Here is a 17,986-nt window from a genome sequence, read left to right as displayed (position 1 = left end):
TCCTACCGAGTGGGCCCAGAGATACCTCTCCGTTTACACGGAGTGACAAATCCCAGTCTCGATCCGCATAAAACAATAGATACTTTCGGAGATACCTGTAGTGCACCTTTATAGTCACCCAGTTACGTTGTGACGTTTGATACACCCAAAGCACTCCTACGGTATCCAGGAGTTACACGCTCTCATGGTCAAAGGAAGAGATACTTGACATTGGCAAAGCTCTAGCAAACGAACTACACGATCTTTGTGCTAGGCTTAGGATTGGGTCTTGTCCATCACATCATTCTCCTAATGATGTGATCCCGTTATCAACGACATCCAATGTCCATAGCCAGGAAACCATGACTATATGTTGATCACAACGAGCTAGTCAACTAGAGGCTCCCTAGGGACATATTGTGGTCTATGTATTCACACGTGTATTACGATTTCCGGATAATACAGTTATAGCATGAATAAAAGACAATTATCATGAACAAGGAAATATAATAATAACACTTTTATTATTGCCTCTAGGGCATATTTCCAACAGTCTCCCACTTGCACTAGAGTCAATAATCTAGTTCACATCGCCATGTGATTAACACTCACAGGTCACATCGCCATGTGACTAATACCCAAGAGTTTACTAGAGTCTGTAGTCTAGTTCACATCACTATGTGATTAACACTCAATGAGTTTTATGTTTGATCATGTTGCTTGTGAGAGAGGTTTTAGTCAACGGGTCTGAACCTTTCAGATCCGTGTGTGCTTTACAAATCTCTATGTCATCTCCTAGATGTAGCTACCACGCTCTATTTGGAGCTATTCCAAATAACTGTTCTACTTGGGGCTATTCTAAAATGTTGCTCCATTATATGTATCCGGTATCTCTACTCAGAGCTATCCGGATAGGTGTTAAGCTTGCATCGACGTAACCTTTACGACGAACTCTTTTACCACCTCCATAATCGAGAAAATTCCTTAGTCCACTAGTTACTAAGGATAACTTTGACCGCTGTCCTATGATCCATTCATGGATCACTCTTGTACCCCTTGACTAACTCATGGCAAGGCACACTTCAGGTGTGGTACACAGCATAGCATACTGTAGAGCCTACGTCTAAAGCATAGGGGACGACCTTCGTCCTTTCTCTCTTTTCTGCCGAGGTCGAGCTTTAAGTCTTAACTTCGTACCTTACTACTCAGGCAAGAACTTCTTCTTTGACTGGTCCATCTTGAACACCTTCAAGATCATGTCAAGGTATGTGCTCATTTGAAAGTATTATTAAGCATTTTGATCTATCCTTATAGATCTTGATGCTCAATGTTCAAGTAGCTTAATCCAGGTTTTCTATTGAAAAACATCTTTCAAATAACCCTATATGCTTTCTAGAAATTCTACATCATTTCTGATCATCAATATGTCAACAACATATACTCATCAGAAATTCTACAGTGCTCCCACTCACTTCTTTGGAAATACAAGTTTCTCATAAACTTTGTATAAACCCAATTTTTTTTTGATCATCTTATCAAAGCGCACATTCCAACTCCGAGATGCTTACTCCAGTCCATGGAAGGATCGCTGGAGCTAGCATACCTTTTAGCATCCTTAGGATCGACAAAAACTTTCTGATTTGTATCACATACAACCTTTCCATATGAAGACTGGTAAGGAAACTCGTTTTGTCATCCATCTGCCAGATTTCATAAATGCAGCTAATGCTAACATGAATCCGACGGACTTAAGCATCGCTACGGATGAGAAAATCTCATCGCAGTCAACTCCTTCAACTTGTGAAAAAAACTCTTCGCCACAAGTCGAGCTTCATAGATGGTGACATTACCATCCACGTCCATCTTCTTCTTAAAGATCCATTTATCTCAATGGCTTGCCGATCTTTGGGCAAGTCCACCAAAGTCCATGCTTTGTTCTGATACATGGATCCTATCTCGGATTTCATGGCTTCTAACCATTTGTCGGAATTTGGGCCCACCATCACTTCTCCATAGCTCATAGGTTCATTGTTGTCCAGCAACATGACCTTCAAGACAGGATTACTGTACCACTCTGAAGTAGTACGTATCCTTGTCACCCTACGAGGTACGACAGTGACTTGATCCGAAACTTCATGATCACTATCATAAGCTTCTACTTCAATTGGTGTAGGTGCCACGGGAACAACTTCCTGTGCCCTGATACACACTGGTTGAAGTGATGGTTCAATAACCATATCAAGTCTCCACCATCCTCCCACTCAACTTTTCGAGACAAACCTTTTTCTCGAGAAAGGACCTGATTCAAGAAACAATCCCTTATTGCTTTCGGATCTGAGACAGGAGGTATACCCAACTGTTTTGGGTGTCCTATGAAGATGCATTTTATCCGCTTTGGGTTCGAGCTTATCAATCCTGAAACTTTTTCACATAAGCGTTGCAGCCCCAAACCTTTAAGAAACGACAACTTAGGTTTCTCTAAACCATAATTCATACGGTGTCATCTCAACGGAATTACGTGGTGCCCTATTTAAAGTGAATGTGGTTGTCTCTAATGCCTAACCCATGGACAATAGTGGTAATTCGATAAGAGACATCATGGTACGCACCATATCCAATAGGGTGCAACTATGATGTTCGGACACACCATCACACTATGGTGTTCCAGGCGGTATTAATTGCGAAACAATTTCCACAATGTCTTAATTGTGTGCCAAAACTCGTAACTTAGATATTCACATCATAGACATTTTATCCTCTTGTCACAATGATCTTCTACTTCACTCAGAAATTACTTGAACCATTCAATAATTCAGACTTGTATTTCATCAAGTAAATATTCTCAACATCTACTCGAATCATCTGTGAAGTAAGATCATAACGATATTCACTGCATGCCTCAGCACTCATTGGATTGGACACATCAAAATGTGTTACTTCCAACAAGTTGCTATCTTGTTCCATCTTACTCAAAACGAGGCTTTTTGGTCATCTTGCCCATGTGGTATGATTTGCATATCTCAAGTGATTCAAAATCAAGTGAGTCCAAACGATCCATCTGCATGGAGTTTCTTCATGCGTATACACCAATAGACATGGTTCGCATGTCTCAAACTTTTCTAAAACGAGTGAGTCCAAAGATCCATCAACATGGAGCTTCTTCATGCGTTTTATACCATTATGACTTACATGGCAGTGCCACAAGTAAGTGGTACTATCATTACTATCTTATATCTTTTGGCATGAAAATGTGTATCACTACGATCGAGATTCAATAAACCATTCGTTTCAGGTGCAAGACCATTGAAGGTATTATTCAAATAAACAGAGTGACCATTACTCTCCTTAAATGAATAACCGTATTGCGATAGACATAATCCAATCATGTCTATGCTCAACGCAAACACCAAATGACAATTATTCAGGTTTAATACTAATCTTGATGGTAGAGGGAGCGTGCGATGTTTGATTACATCAAACTTGGAAACACTTCCAACACATATCGTCAGCTCTCCTTTAGCTAGTCTCCGTTTATTCCGTGGCCTTTTATTTCGAGTTACTAACGCTTAGCAACCGAACCGGTATCTAATACCCTGGTGCTACTAGGAGTACTAGTAAAGTACACATTAACATAATGTATATCCAATATACTTCTATCGACCTTGCCAGCCTTCTTATCTACCAAGTATCTAGGGTAATTCTGCTCCAGTGGTTGTTCCCCTTATTACAGAAGCACTTAGTCTCGGGTTTGGGTTCAACCTTGGGTTTCTTCACTGGAGCAGCAGCTGATTTGCCGTTTCATGAAATATCCCTTCCTGCCCTTGCCCTTCTTGAAACTAGTGGTTTCACCAACCATCAATAATTGATGCTCCTTCTTGATTTCTACTTTCGCGGTGTCAAACATCGCGAATACCTCAAGGATCATCATATCTATCCCTGATATGTTATAGTTCATCACGAAGCTCTAGCAGCTTGGTGGCAATGACTTTGGAGAAACATCACTATCTCATCTGGAAGATTAACTCCCACTTGATTCAAGTGATTGTTGCACTCAGACAATCTGAGCACAAGCTCAACGATTGAGCTTTTCTCCCTGAGTTTGCAGGCTAAGAAAATCATCGGAGGTCTTATACCTCTTGACGTGGGCACGAGCCTGAAATCCTAATTTCAGCCCTCGAAACATCTCATATGTTCCGCGACATTTCGAAAACGTCTTTCGTGCCTCAACTCTAAACCGTTTAGCTGAACTATCACGTAGTTATCAAGACGTGTATGTCCGATGTTCGCAACATCCACAAACGACGTTTGGGGTTCAGCACACTGAGCGGTGCATTAAGGACATAAGATTTCTACTGTCCGCATAATCGCTACTATCAACTTTCAACTATATTTTCTCTAGGAACATATCTAAAAAGTGGAACTAAAGCGCGAGCTTACGACATAATTTGCAAAAATCTTTTGACTATGTTCAGGATAATTAAGTTCATCTTATGAACTCCCACTCAGATAGACATCCCTCTGGTCATATAAATGATCACATGATCCGAGTCAACTAGGCCGTGTCCGATCATCACGTGAGACGGACTAGTCATCATCGGTGAACATCTTCATGTTGATCGTATCTGCTATACGACTCATGCTCGACCTTTCGGTCTCCGTGTTCCGAGGCCATGTTTGTACATGCTAGGCTCGTCAAGTTAACCCTAAGTGTTTTCGTTGTGTAAAACTGTCTTACACCCGTTGTATGTGAACGTAAGAATCCATCACACCCGATCATCACGTGGTGCTTAGAAGCGACGAACTGTAGCAACGGTGCACAGTTAGGGGAGAACACTTCTTGAAATTTTGTAAGGGATCATCTTATTTACTACCGTCGTCCTAAGTAAACAAGATGCATAAACATGATAAACATCACATGCAATCAAATAGTGACATGATATGGCCAATATCATTTTTCTCCTTTTGATCTTCATCTTCGGGGCTCCATGATCATCATCGTCACCGGCATGACACCATGATCTCCATCATCATGATCTCCATCATCGTGTCTTCATGAAGTTGTCACGCCAACGACTACTTCTACTTCTATGGCTAACGCGTTTAGCAATAAAGTAAAGTAATTTACATGGCGTTGTTCAATGACACGCAGGTCATACAATAAATAAAGACAACTCATATGGCTCCTGCCGGTTGTCATACTCATCGACATGCAAGTCGTGAATCCTATTACAAGAACATGATCAATCTCATACATCACATATTATTCACCACATTCTTGTTGGCCATATCACATCACAAAGCATACCCTGCAAAACAAGTTAGACGTCCTCTAATTGTTGTTTGCATGTTTTACGTGGCTGCTATGGGTTTCTAGCAAGAACGTTTCTTACCTACGCAAAACCACAACGTGATATGCCAATTGCTATTTACCCTTCATAAGGACCCTTTTCATCGATTCCGTTCCGACTAAAGTGGGAGAGACTGGCACCCGCTAGCCACCTTATGCACCAAGTGCATGTCAATCGGTGGAACCTGTCTCACGTAAGAGTACGTGTAAGCTCGGTCCGGGCCGCTTCATCCCACAATACCGTCGAAACAAGATTGGACTAGTAACGGTAAGCATATTGAACAACATCAACGCCCACAACTACTTTGTGTTCTACTCGTGCAAAGAATCTACGCAATAGACCTAGCTCATGATACCACTGTCGGGGAACGTAGCAGAAATTCAAAATTTTCCTACGTGTCACCAAGATCTATCTATGGAGAGACTAGCAACGAGGGGAAGGAGAGTGCATCTACATACCCTTGTAGATCGCTAAGCGGAAGCGTTCAAGTGAACGGGGTTGATGGAGTCGTACTCGTCGTGATTCAAATCACCGATGATCAAGTGCCGAACGCACGACACCTCCGCGTTCAACACACATACAGCCCGGTGATGTCTCCCAAGCCTTGATCCAGCAAGGAGAGAGGGAGAGGTTGAGGAAGACTCCATCCAACAGCAGCACAACGGCGTGGTGGTGGTGGAGGAGCGTGGCAATCCTGTAGGGCTTCGCCAAGCACCGCGGGAGAGGAGGAGTACTTGTGAGAGGGGGAGGGCTGCGCCAGAACTTCGTCTATAGCTCTCATGCGCCTCCCCACTATATATAGGGGTGCAGGGGCTGGTTTCTTGCCCTCCAAGTCCATTGGGGCGTTGGCCAAGGTGGGAGGAAAGAAATCTCATTATTTCCTTCCCCACCGATTGTTATCCCTCCTTTTTAGGGATCTTGATCTTATCCCTTCGGGATATGATCTTATTCCTTCTAAGGGGGGCTCTTGGTGCGCCTTGACTAGGGGTGTGGGGCCTTGCCCCCACTACCCACGTCCATGTGGGTTCCCCCATGCAGGTGGGCCCCACTCCGGAACCTTCTAGAACCTTCCCGGTACAATACCGAAAAATCCCGAACATTTTTCGGTGGCCAAAATAGGACTTCCCATATATAAATCTTTACCTCCGGACCATTACGGAACTCCTCGTGACGTCCGAGATCTCATCCGGGACTCCGAACAACATTCGGTAACCACATACAAACTTCCTTTATAACCCTAGCGTCATCGAACCTTAAGTGTGTAGACCCTACGGGTTCGGGAGACATGCAGACATGACCGAGACGTTCTCCGGTCAATAACCAACAGCGGGATCTGGATACCCATGATGGCTCCCACATGTTCCACGATGATCTCATCGGATGAACCACGATGTCAAGGACTTAATCAATCCCGTATTCAATTCCCTTTGTCTATCGGTATGTTACTTGCCCGAGATTCGATCGTCGGTATCCAATACCTTGTTCAATCTCGTTACCGGCAAGTCACTTTACTCGTTCCGTAACACATCATCCCGCGATCAACTCCTTGGTCACATTGCGCATATGATGATGTCCTACCGAGTGGGCCCAGAGATACCTCTCCGTTTACACGGAGTGACAAATCCCAGTCTCGATCCGCATAAAACAATAGATACTTTCGGAGATACCTGTAGTGCACCTTTATAGTCAGCCAGTTACGTTGTGACGTTTGATACACCCAAAGCACTCCTACGGTATCCAGGAGTTACACGCTCTCATGGTCAAAGGAAGAGATACTTGACATTGGCAAAGCTCTAGCAAACGAACTACACGATCTTTGTGCTAGGCTTAGGATTGGGTCTTGTCCATCACATCATTCTCCTAATGATGTGATCCCGTTATCAACGACATCCAATGTCCATAGCCAGGAAACCATGACTATCTATTGATCACAACGAGCTAGTCAACTAGAGGCTCACTAGGGACATATTGTGGTCTATGTATTCACACGTGTATTACGATTTCCGGATAATACAGTTATAGCATGAATAAAAGACAATTATCATGAACAAGGAAATATAATAATAACACTTTTATTATTGCCTCTAGGGCATATTTCCAACAACCTCATCATCAACGTCTATACAAGACCTAAACATACACAAAATCATCTCAAGATGGAAATTTTGGATTCAACCATATTTAACTTAAGCTTACAACTTGAGCATTCTCTCAAGAATACATATCAGTCTACATATATCCAAAACATATATGGGAAGTTCAATGTGGATATATCATACCAATAAAAGACATGTAATATGGTCATACTACCCCTGATAGGGTACAAATCCATTCATACCTAGGGGTGATAATGAAGTGATATCAGGACCTGTAGTTCTATATCTCACTAATGTCAAAGCACTCACATAATTGCAAACTACGTCAGGTCTGACACTATATTTGTTATCTTTGTTCAGAGTGCAACCCCAACAAAATGTATATGGCCGATATAAGAAATATTAGCTTATATCTCAAGATCACAATAAATCTTGGATATTCCATCAGGAAATACAAGATATGACCATGATATGATATACTGATATTGGCTCTTTCTTTGATCTCAACAATGCCATATCAATGACTGAATTTGCGGGAACAACCTTCATGTGGAAGTCATCTAAGTGGACTTTAATGGCTATTTCTAGTTATCATTCTGACATAATTGCTTTATTTAAAAGCATTGCAAAATATGCATTGCTTAGCAGAATGATTAACCACACTCAAAATCATGTGGTTAAGATTCATCAGAATCACATAACTTGATTTACCAAGACGCTATCACTTGTGTTACTCAAAAACTACAGGTTATATGAAAAGCAATATCATAAAGTACATTGCTCGAAAATTACTCATCTTCATGAATTATAGAAAGTGAGGAAACAATATGCAAGCAACATACTTTGAAAATCCTACAGATTATTCATAATGTCATGATCATATCAATGGAATTTGTATTACACATTCTCCAGGTTTGCAAAGTTCAGGGGGAGTAATTTCCCAAATCTATAACCTATTTACAATCCTAAGATTGCATATATTGTACTCTTTTTCCCTTCATGAGTTTTCCGTAATGGTTTCTCATAAAGGTTTTTAACGAGGCCACTATAAACACAAGTGCCCGTATATGTCATACATTTTGTCCTTATATTTTTTCCACTGTGTTTTAAAGGAGTTTTCAATGGCATATAATATTGTACTCTTTTCCCTTATGAGTTTTCTATCAAAGTTTCTCGTAATGGTTTTTAATAAGGCAATATCTTATCAAAGATCATACGTCATACTTTCTATTTTCCCTATCGGGGTTTTTAAAGAAAGTACTCAAGACACATTAGTTGTTCTTTAAACTCATCGATGAGTTCTCTTCTTCTTCAAAGGTTTTTCTCATATGAGTTATCAAAAGACAATAATTATTATATGTTGCATCATTTTCTCCTTATTATTTTTCCCACTGGGTTTAAAGGAGTTTTAGCAACATATTTGCACTATTCTCCTCATATTTTTCCCACAGGTCTTTTTTGGAGGAGACATTCAAGATTATTCAAGGAATTTGTCAAGATGATGGATAAACCAAAGAAGAGGCGTTGTACACGGGGGGTGTTAAGAATAGAATAGTTGCTTATTAATTAAGCTATTAGGATTAAGTTAATTGTTAGATAGGTTGTTTGGATCATCTTTCATTCAACTCTCTCTCATTCTTTAGTTTCTACTTTAAACACATACAATGCGCGAAAAGACGTCATGGCAGGTAGGCGGACGTGGCAAGCAGATCACAACAGCTTGGCGGACGCGCTTCTGCGCCTCAAGACGGCGCCGCTGCCGGTGCCGGCACCCTTCATCTCGGCTCGAAATTTGGCGGAGAGCGCGCTCCTCCCGGCCACGGGCGCGGTGGGCCAGAGCCCTATGCTGACAGCCATGTCCTTGAGCCCCTCCAGCCGCTCGAGTGCCTCGACCACGGCGGCCATGCTTGGCCTGTCCCGGGGCTGCGCGCTGGTGCACTGCACTGCGAGGTGCGCCACCGCGCGCGCGCCCTTGACGGAGTAGTGCCCCGCCAGCTTAGGGTCCATGATGCAGCGGAGGCGGCGGCTGCTGGCGAGGTAGGGCCGGGTCCACTCCACGAGCTTGATGGTCTGCTCAGCGTGCGCGCTCCGGCTGTGGACGCGCTCCATGGCCCGGCGGCCCGTGAGGAGCTCCAGCAGCACCACACCGAAGCTGTACACGTCGCTCTTCATCGTGAGGTGGCCCGTCTGCAAGTACTCGGGCGCCGCATAGCCGTGGGTGCCCATCACGCGGGTGGTGACGTGCGTGTCCTCTCCCTCGGGACCCATCTTGGCCAGTCCGAAGTCTGACAACTTCGCCGTGAATTCCTGTTAATTCCACCGGTCGACGATCAGTTATACACACAACGTTAATTACGAGACTGCCGGACCGGCCGGTAGATCGATCCAATTCGATGATGCATGCCACTTCGTGAAGGAAGGAACGTACCGAGTCGAGGAGGATGTTGGATGCCTTGAAATCCCGGTAGATGACGGGCTGTTTGGCGCCATGGAGGAAGGCGAGACCCTTGGCGGCGCCGATGGCGACCTTGAGCCTGGTGCCCCACGGTAGCGTCGCGGATATCCTTTTGAATAGGTGGTTCTCGAGGCTGCCGCGCGGCATGAACTCATAGACGAGGAGGCGCTCCTCGTCCTCGCAGCAGTACCCAAGTAGCTTCACCAGGTGCTGGTCCCGGAACTGCCCAAGGAAGATCACCTCGGCCTGCAACCCCATCCCCATGCAATCAAATTACTACTGGAGTAGTTATTTAGGGTTGGTAAGGAATCTGACAACCGTACGTAACAACGGGCAAGGATTATATTACCAGCCACTCCCTGTGGCCCTGGTGGCCGGCGATGTCGAGCTGCTTGACGGCGACTGCCTGGGGCTCAAGGCCGGGTCGCATGCCGGCGTCAACGAAGCCCTTGTGGACGGTGCCGAATCCGCCCTCCCCGAGTAGGTAGCCGCTGGAGAAGTCATGCGTGACGCCGCGGAGTTCGTTGAGGCTGAAGGAGTGCAGCTGCATGGGGCCCACGCCCATCTCCGCCGCGGCCTCGTGGTCCTTGCCGTCCCTGGGCGTGGCGGGGCTGTTGGTCATGGAGGAAAGGCGGCGGAAGGAGGCGAGACGGCGCGAGAACTCGGAGCGTGCCGGGCGGCAGCGCGTGAGCTCGTTCCCGGCCACCAAGGCGTCCTCGGAGCTGCAGCACTTAGTTGCCGACGCCAGCATCGGTCTCCATGGCCTCGGCATCCTCCTCTCTGCACTTGGTTAGGTACTAGTGTAGCTTGGATTGTTGGCGAGAGCGTGGGAAAGGAAAGGAGTAAGAGCGAGCTAGAGGTACAGGTGGTGGAGACGGAGCAGTTGGTGCAGCAGGTTTGTAGTGGTTGTGAGTGTTGGGGGAAAACACGGCGTGGTAGGGATGATATAGCAATGGCGACGGGCGATTGGGCCAAAAGGGAGTGCGAAGCCAACCGATCCAACACACAACCCAACTGCCCGATCGAACCACTCCCTCTATCCTTTCCTTTGGTCCAGTGCAGTGCATGCATGCATGTGCTTATGGCATCCCCAGCTTCGCCTTTTGCATGCGTCTTTTTTCTCCCAAACCATACTAGCCTAGTAGTGTAGTACCATCCATTTTAAACTGATCGTCGATCGATCGCACCTGAAATGAAATTGTAGTATAATACACCACCCGTGGTACCAACTCCAGTACACAGGATGTAGGATCCTAGGTGTCGGAGCCGCTTTACACGTTTTAAGTTACTCCCCCTTATTTACTAGTATAACGCCCGTGCGTTGCCACGGGCTCTTCAAAATTTATAATCAGTATCTTTCATTTATCATCCCCTCATATTGGGTGATTATGGGGTGCTCTATAATCAGTATCTTCAAAATTTATAATCAGTATCTTTCATTTAGAAACACAACAATCAAATATTAGGAAATTTCACCGAACGAACAACAACGAATAATACGATATCTATCAAACGAATAAAATAAGGTCATATTTTTGGTCCGTCATGCACTTCTGTTGAAAAGTGCCTATCCCTTTTAGAATCAACCCACTGTTTGCTCGCACGCAAAAAAAAATACATCTCTAAAGTGGGGAACCGATCGGTGCCAAAAAGAACTCAAACTCCTATACAATCTCGACTTCGTGCTCTTCCACTTCCATTGATAAAGATGGGACGTCAAGGGTTTCATCATGATGACCTCGAGCAGCCGCCGACATCCCTCCCCACATCTACCCCTACCCCCTGCTGCCGCTTGCACTGTCCTTGCTCCTCGAGGAAGCTAAGGACACAATGTTCTCTAGGATGGGCATGACCAGATCCACGAGGAGGCCACATTCTTTCATGGGAACCCAACCAAGCACACCACCCTCCGCAACCATCCAATCCCAGCCTAACAAAGTCAAGACCCGCCATCGATCCACAAATCAGGCTCGCCGCATCCAGGTTCACTGCAAGTCTGCGACGAGTCTGTAGTCGACATCTTGACTTTGGCTATCCCCACGAAAGAATCATCGGATCCTGCTTACTTTTACCATCACTTCGTCTCTTCCCAATGCAGCGACACCACCCAGCCAATCACCACCACCGCTTGCGGCTTGCCTACATAAAATCATATGAGAAATCCCCACGGCGGTGCTGTAAGATCACCTTGGCGACCTCGACAGTGACCGACTGGTCTAAGATCTAAGCTAGCCGCTCTTTGTAGAAACCAATAGAAGTAGGCATGTGACTCAGATTTGTTCTTTGGTGTGCATGCGTTTCTTGCTGCCCACCAGCTCTTGTCTACAACTCGCCTATATCTGTACCAGCTCTTGGTCTACAACTCGCCTATCTCCATGCTCAAGAATCTGGAGTGTAGTAGTTAAAAAAAAGACTAACTTTATACTCATTTGATAATTCAACGTGCATGGGCATGCACCGGATGGAATTCACGCTCTATGTAAAATCTGGAGTGTAATGACCGTGGTTGATGAATGAAAGTCTTATTTCCACAAAAAAAGAAGTTAAAGGTGAATATATTCCTCATGTGTAGAGTACAAACAGAGCATATAGTGGTGACCTAGTTTCTTTTGATTGAGGTGAATACATGCCAGTACTAAAATCTTCTAATTTCTTTTGATTGAATCCAAGTTGTCTCCTTTCTTTCGATTCAGCAAAGCTAGTTCGAATAAATAGGATTGTCTATATCTTAACTCCTTTGCCAAATAAGCTTCAAAATTGCAGTCTGATTCAGAAACAATTGAACGATTGTGTCGTTAACTCCAGGAGATTCTCGTTAGATCTTAGGAACGCTGCAAGCCATCATATCATATAAGAATAAGATCGACAATTGATATGGACAGATCTTACTACAATCATATTACTACTACTCGCACACTGATATGGACAGATCATACAAGATCGAAGGTACGTAAGACAAGGTCCTCTAGATTACGAAAAACTGTTTGCTTCGCCTCATGTGAGACGGACCCCGAGCTATTCTTCAATGGCGCACCGCGCGCACATATTTGGCGGCGAAGTAACTCGTTATCCTAAGGACGTCCCCGTCAAGCCCATCGACAGCGTCACCCTTTTCCATCTCCCCGGCTGGACCTCGCCGAGTTTCCACCGTCGACGGCCTGCCGCCGCCGCATTCTGCTGCACGAAGGAGATCAACGACGGCTTAGACATGCACGGGTGCAGCAGAGCAGATCGACCGACGGATTGGTTGACAACACGTACCGTTGAAGGCCGCGTGGCCGTGGTGGGGGGCGGCGGCGCTCGAGGTGCCCTGCGCCTCGCATTTGCAGGGCGAGACGGCGCTCGTGGCGCTGGTGCCGATCTCCTCCTCCGGACGAACGAGGAGTCAGCCGTCCAAGCTGGGCGAGGGAGCCAACGGCGGCCTGCAGCGCTGCCGGCTCGACTCCTTGCAGCTGTGTTTTGATTTTTGGTTTGAGCCTTTTTTCGCCCTAGGCCGAGATGGCCGAATTTCGGCCATTTTCAAAAATTTCGGCTGAAATTTGATCAAATTTTAACTGCGATTTGACTTAAATTTGACCAAAATTTACCAAATTTGAGCAATTTTGGTCTAAATATACTTTTCGCCCCAGGCCGAGATGGCCGAAATCCATTTTTTTCGGCCGAAAATCAAAACACAGCCTTGCAGTAGGCGATCGCGCTCGGGACGGCCTCCTCCCTCGCCCGGGCGGTGCCGTGCTCGCCAGCGGCGACCCTCCCGTCCGGCTTCATCGCCCGGCCCTTCCGTCTCCCGCGCCCGTCTGGCCGCTCGTCCGCAGCACCGGCGCGCTGCAGATTTCTGGCGAACCTGCGCAGGCACCGCCTTAGCGCGTGGCCCTTCCGTGCGGCCGTGTCACCGCCCTCCCTCACCGGTGAGCGCGCGCTGTTCGACGAGCTGCTTCGGGCGCCGAGCAAGGAGGAGGAGGTGGACGACCTCGACGCCGGGGAGGAGCCCGGGTCGGAGGCCACCTTAGCGTCGCCAGGGCCGAACGCCGGCGACGAGGAGCTGCCCTGCTCAACGCTCGAAGCGCCATCAGTGGTCACTGCCGTCGCCACTGCCGGCGCCATCGCCGCCCACACGGCGCACGGGAACATCCACGCCATGACGACCTGGAAGAAATGCATGGTGATCAGGAGCACTGGGGTTTCCTTGCAGGCCCTTGTGCACGTAGTACGTCCTTGTATATATATACACGTCACGATTGCGATCGCGTTCGCCTCCGACTCCGGCGGTGGTTGCAGGGGGGGGGAGGCACGGCGGCTTCTGCGGGCGCGTGATTTCTGAAATCCGAGATGCCACAGCGAGATTGCCAAAATCCTGTGTCTAATCTATGGAATACTCCGGCGGTTCCTTCCATATACGGAGGGAGTACTAATTACTGCACGGTTTAATTACTTGATCGCTGATTTATCGAATGAGCTAGTAATGCGGACGGATCGCTGATTTATTACCATGTTCGATATTTCCCGAGTTATGGCCTTACCATACCTGGATTGATAGCCTTTGGGGTAATTTAAATTTATTACCATATAATTACCATATTCAAAATTTCCTGAGTTATGACCTTACCATACCTGGATTGATTTATTACTATACGTGGATTAATTATGATTTATTACTATATGATTTATTACTATACGTGGATAGCCTTACCATACCTAGTGGTAATTTAAATTTATTATCATATTCGATATTTCCCGAGTTATGGCCTTACCATATCTGGATTGATAGCCTTTGGGGTAATTTAAATTTATTACCATATAATTGCCATATTCAAAATTTCCTGAGTTATGACCTTACCATACCTGGATTGATTTATTACTATACGTGGATTAATTATGATTGATTACCATAAATACGTTGGGTATTGCTGGTCAGACGAGAAAAGAGAAAAACCGGTGGGAGGGGCTGGTGGGAGGTGGGATGAAGAAAAACCGGTTGAAAATAAACCGGTTGAAAATAAACCGGTTGAAAGTGGGGGGGACTATTCAACCAATTCGTCCATTAGGAGTAGAGATTGCTACATGGTGTCCAAATGCATATATGTGCTCCGTACCCTACACTAGGGATCCGGCTTGCCTGCACCCTTCCCATGCTCCCATCCGTGCTCCCACTTCATCCTACGGTTGTCTTTTTTCTTTTCTTTTTCTAATCTAATCATCTCCCCCCCTGATTTTAAGGGGGTGGGGCCGGGCCTTATTTTGTTCCAATCAAAACAAGCCACATATGCGGGAGCACGGATGGGCACACGCCGGGGGAGCAGGCAAGTCTCGTCCCTACACTAGTACTAGCACATGTATGCATGTGATGCATGGACCAGTGTCATGCAGTTGACTGAATGACCCACGTGGCCATGAATGCACGATTCACACAACTCCAATCGCGCGACTCAAACTGTCCACGCATATCTATTTGGATCAAAACAAAAGGCGGCCCATCGCGCCGAAGCAAACAGACCAGTGTCTTTTTTGTTCGCGTGCGATCCATTTCAGGACCGAATTTGGGTCGTGTTTGCATCGGCGCGGACGCCGCGATGCCCCGCCCTTGTCCTTGCCCTGGCCTGCCAGTCAGTGGCACATTGGCCAGTTCCCCCTTCCTCCCATCAACAGCCACCACAGCCCCCTCCCCCCCTCCTCGCCGCCGCCCACCAGTTCTGATGCCCAGGCCGACCGGCCGCACCCAGATACCTCCCCCCAGCAGCACGCCACCCCTCGACGGCCCCATAATCTAGCGTTGTTGGTGGACTATTTCGCCGCCGTCACAGCACCCCCTCGCTTCCGCCACCGGCAGCACCGCCTTGCTTGTCTACCTCGCTCGCCAAACGCCACCACGTTCGCCTCCACACCGACAGGCCTGCTGCCTGCTCTGGGAGAGGCGTGAGGCTCTTCACCGGCCGACTTCTTCTACCACGCCCGCAAGGTGTTCAACGATTCGCCCGCAAGGTACAAATGGACTCCGACAACGAGTACTTTTTCAACAATTTCATTTGTGATTTGGAAGATTCGTCGACCGACGATGAGGAGATTACGATTGCTGCTTTGGTCGTCCATGACCACATTAGTAGGCATCGGCCGGTGTTTAGGGGCTTGATTCCCAGGCATACTCCGGCGTTGAATCGCAACTGAGAGAGCGGCCATTGCCTACTATGGCAGGACTACTTCCAGTCCCCTAACCCTCTCTTCTAGCACAACCTATTTCGGCGCCGCTTCCGGATGGCTAGACATGTGTTCAACCGTATCTAGGAGGGGGTGGTGGCATACGATAATTATTTCGAGTGCTAGGAGGATGCCTGTAGCGCCCAAGATGCGATTCTATCCCAATCACGTGATGAATTCATGATTGGGACACAACCGCATTTCGAGCGCATAGCAAGGAGAATATCATTACATCATATCATTATATAATAGATGGGGATACAGACAAAGGCATAACTGCCACATGAATACATCAAACATCATACACAAGAGCAACATCCGACTACGAATGAAAACAACCAAAAACACAAATGACATTCACCTGCTAGCCCAGGCTCCCGACCAGGAACCTATCCCAAGATCGACAAAGACAAAAAAGCAGCAAAAGAACTCCAAAAGCAAGCAAGCATTGCTCTCACGTCAGATCATCGCATTACCTGTACCTGCAACTATTGTTGTAGTAATCTGTGAGCCATGAGGACTCAGCAATCCCATTACGATGGGTATCAAGAGTAGCAAAGCTTAATGGGCATGTAATGGATAAGTGGAGAGGTTGCAGTAAGCACCAAGCATTTGTATGGTGGCTAACTTACGAGTACAAGAGTAAGAAGAGAAATTACGCACGACGGTCGCAATCTAGTAATGGTCAATAAGTGATCCTGAACTACTTACATGTCAAACATAACCCTACCATGTTCTCTATCCAAACTCCCAGGAAAAGAGACGATCACAGTTACGCACGCGGTTGGTGTATTTTATTTGTAGTTTAGTGTCAAGTTCTCTAAAACCGGATATTATAAATTTCCAAGTCGCCACATAACCGTGGGCATCGCTTCCGAAAAGATTTAACCCTGCAGGGGTGCTCCAACTGAATCTACCACACGCATCCGATGGGACATCCTCACACCATGAATAAAACAATGCTTATGATAAGGAATCCGGTGGACTTGCCTCTCCTCAAAGGTAAAAATTAAACCAGCAAGACCTCCTGACGTTTCGACGATCCCGATAGGAGCCTCATATCTCATTCTCGGGACATGGCGGATAAGCGATGCGTACAGGTGCCAAATACCCCAAGTTGGCAAGGGGCAGCCCCGCACAGTGCTCTAGTTTGGACCAACACTCATGAGGAGCATTGGCGCGGGGTTGTTGATTAATTATCCTCGGGGTCCAGAAAGTCCCTATGCAAGTTTTAGTTGTTATTAGGCAAATGGTAAAACTAAAGTTGGGCCTTGCTGGAAGACTTCTTTCCTAAGTAATTGGTTAGGTGATCCACATATACCCACATGTGTTAGGAGCGCTCAACAAGGAACATAACACCGGCATGACGGAAACTAGGGCGGCAAGAGTGGAACAAAACACCAAGCAAAAGGTTGAACCTTCCACCATTTACCAAGTATATAGATGCATTAATTAAATAAGAGATATTGTGATATTCCAAGATATCCATGTCCCAACATGGAACAACCTGCAACTGCACCTGCAACTAGCAATGCTATAAGAGGAGCTGAGCAAAGCAGTAACATAGCCAATCAACGGTTTGCTGGGATGGTGGAAAAGGTTAGAGGATTATCATGGCATTTAGGGAGGCTTGACAAACAAGTGCTAGGTAGCGCGACATAGCGATAGCTTCGAGACAACTAGCAAGGAAAAGATAGTAGTGATATCCAAGGTAATGGTCATCTTGCCTGCAATCTCGCTCGGTTGAAGATCAAGTCCATGAAGTAGACGAACAATCATAGTCGAACGCATCCTCACAATCGCAATGGAAGCGGGAACTATCGAGAAGAATCACAACCGAAAAGAAGCAAGCAATACGGTAAACAAACAAGCATAAACATAGCATGATGCACAATCAAGTATGATGCATGACAAGA

General features: G+C 46.3%; 1 protein-coding gene across 1 annotated transcript; it reads right to left on the bottom strand.

Annotated features, from left to right (window-relative positions):
* Positions 1-8,961: 8,961 nt before the first annotated feature.
* Positions 8,962-10,791, bottom strand: LOC119295954 (probable serine/threonine-protein kinase PBL15). The gene is made up of 3 exons (XM_037574376.1): positions 10,228-10,791; positions 9,852-10,124; positions 8,962-9,730 (listed from the first exon to the last, which is right to left on the bottom strand). The coding sequence occupies exons 1-3, from the start codon at positions 10,648-10,650 to the stop codon at positions 9,134-9,136; spliced, it is 1,293 nt and encodes a 430-aa protein (XP_037430273.1). The 5' UTR covers positions 10,651-10,791; the 3' UTR covers positions 8,962-9,133.
* Positions 10,792-17,986: the final 7,195 nt, after the last annotated feature.

Source organism: Triticum dicoccoides, chromosome 4B, assembly GCF_002162155.2.
Source record: "Triticum dicoccoides isolate Atlit2015 ecotype Zavitan chromosome 4B, WEW_v2.0, whole genome shotgun sequence".
NCBI lineage: Eukaryota > Viridiplantae > Streptophyta > Magnoliopsida > Poales > Poaceae > Triticum > Triticum dicoccoides.
This window is presented reverse-complemented; position numbering and strand designations above follow the sequence as displayed.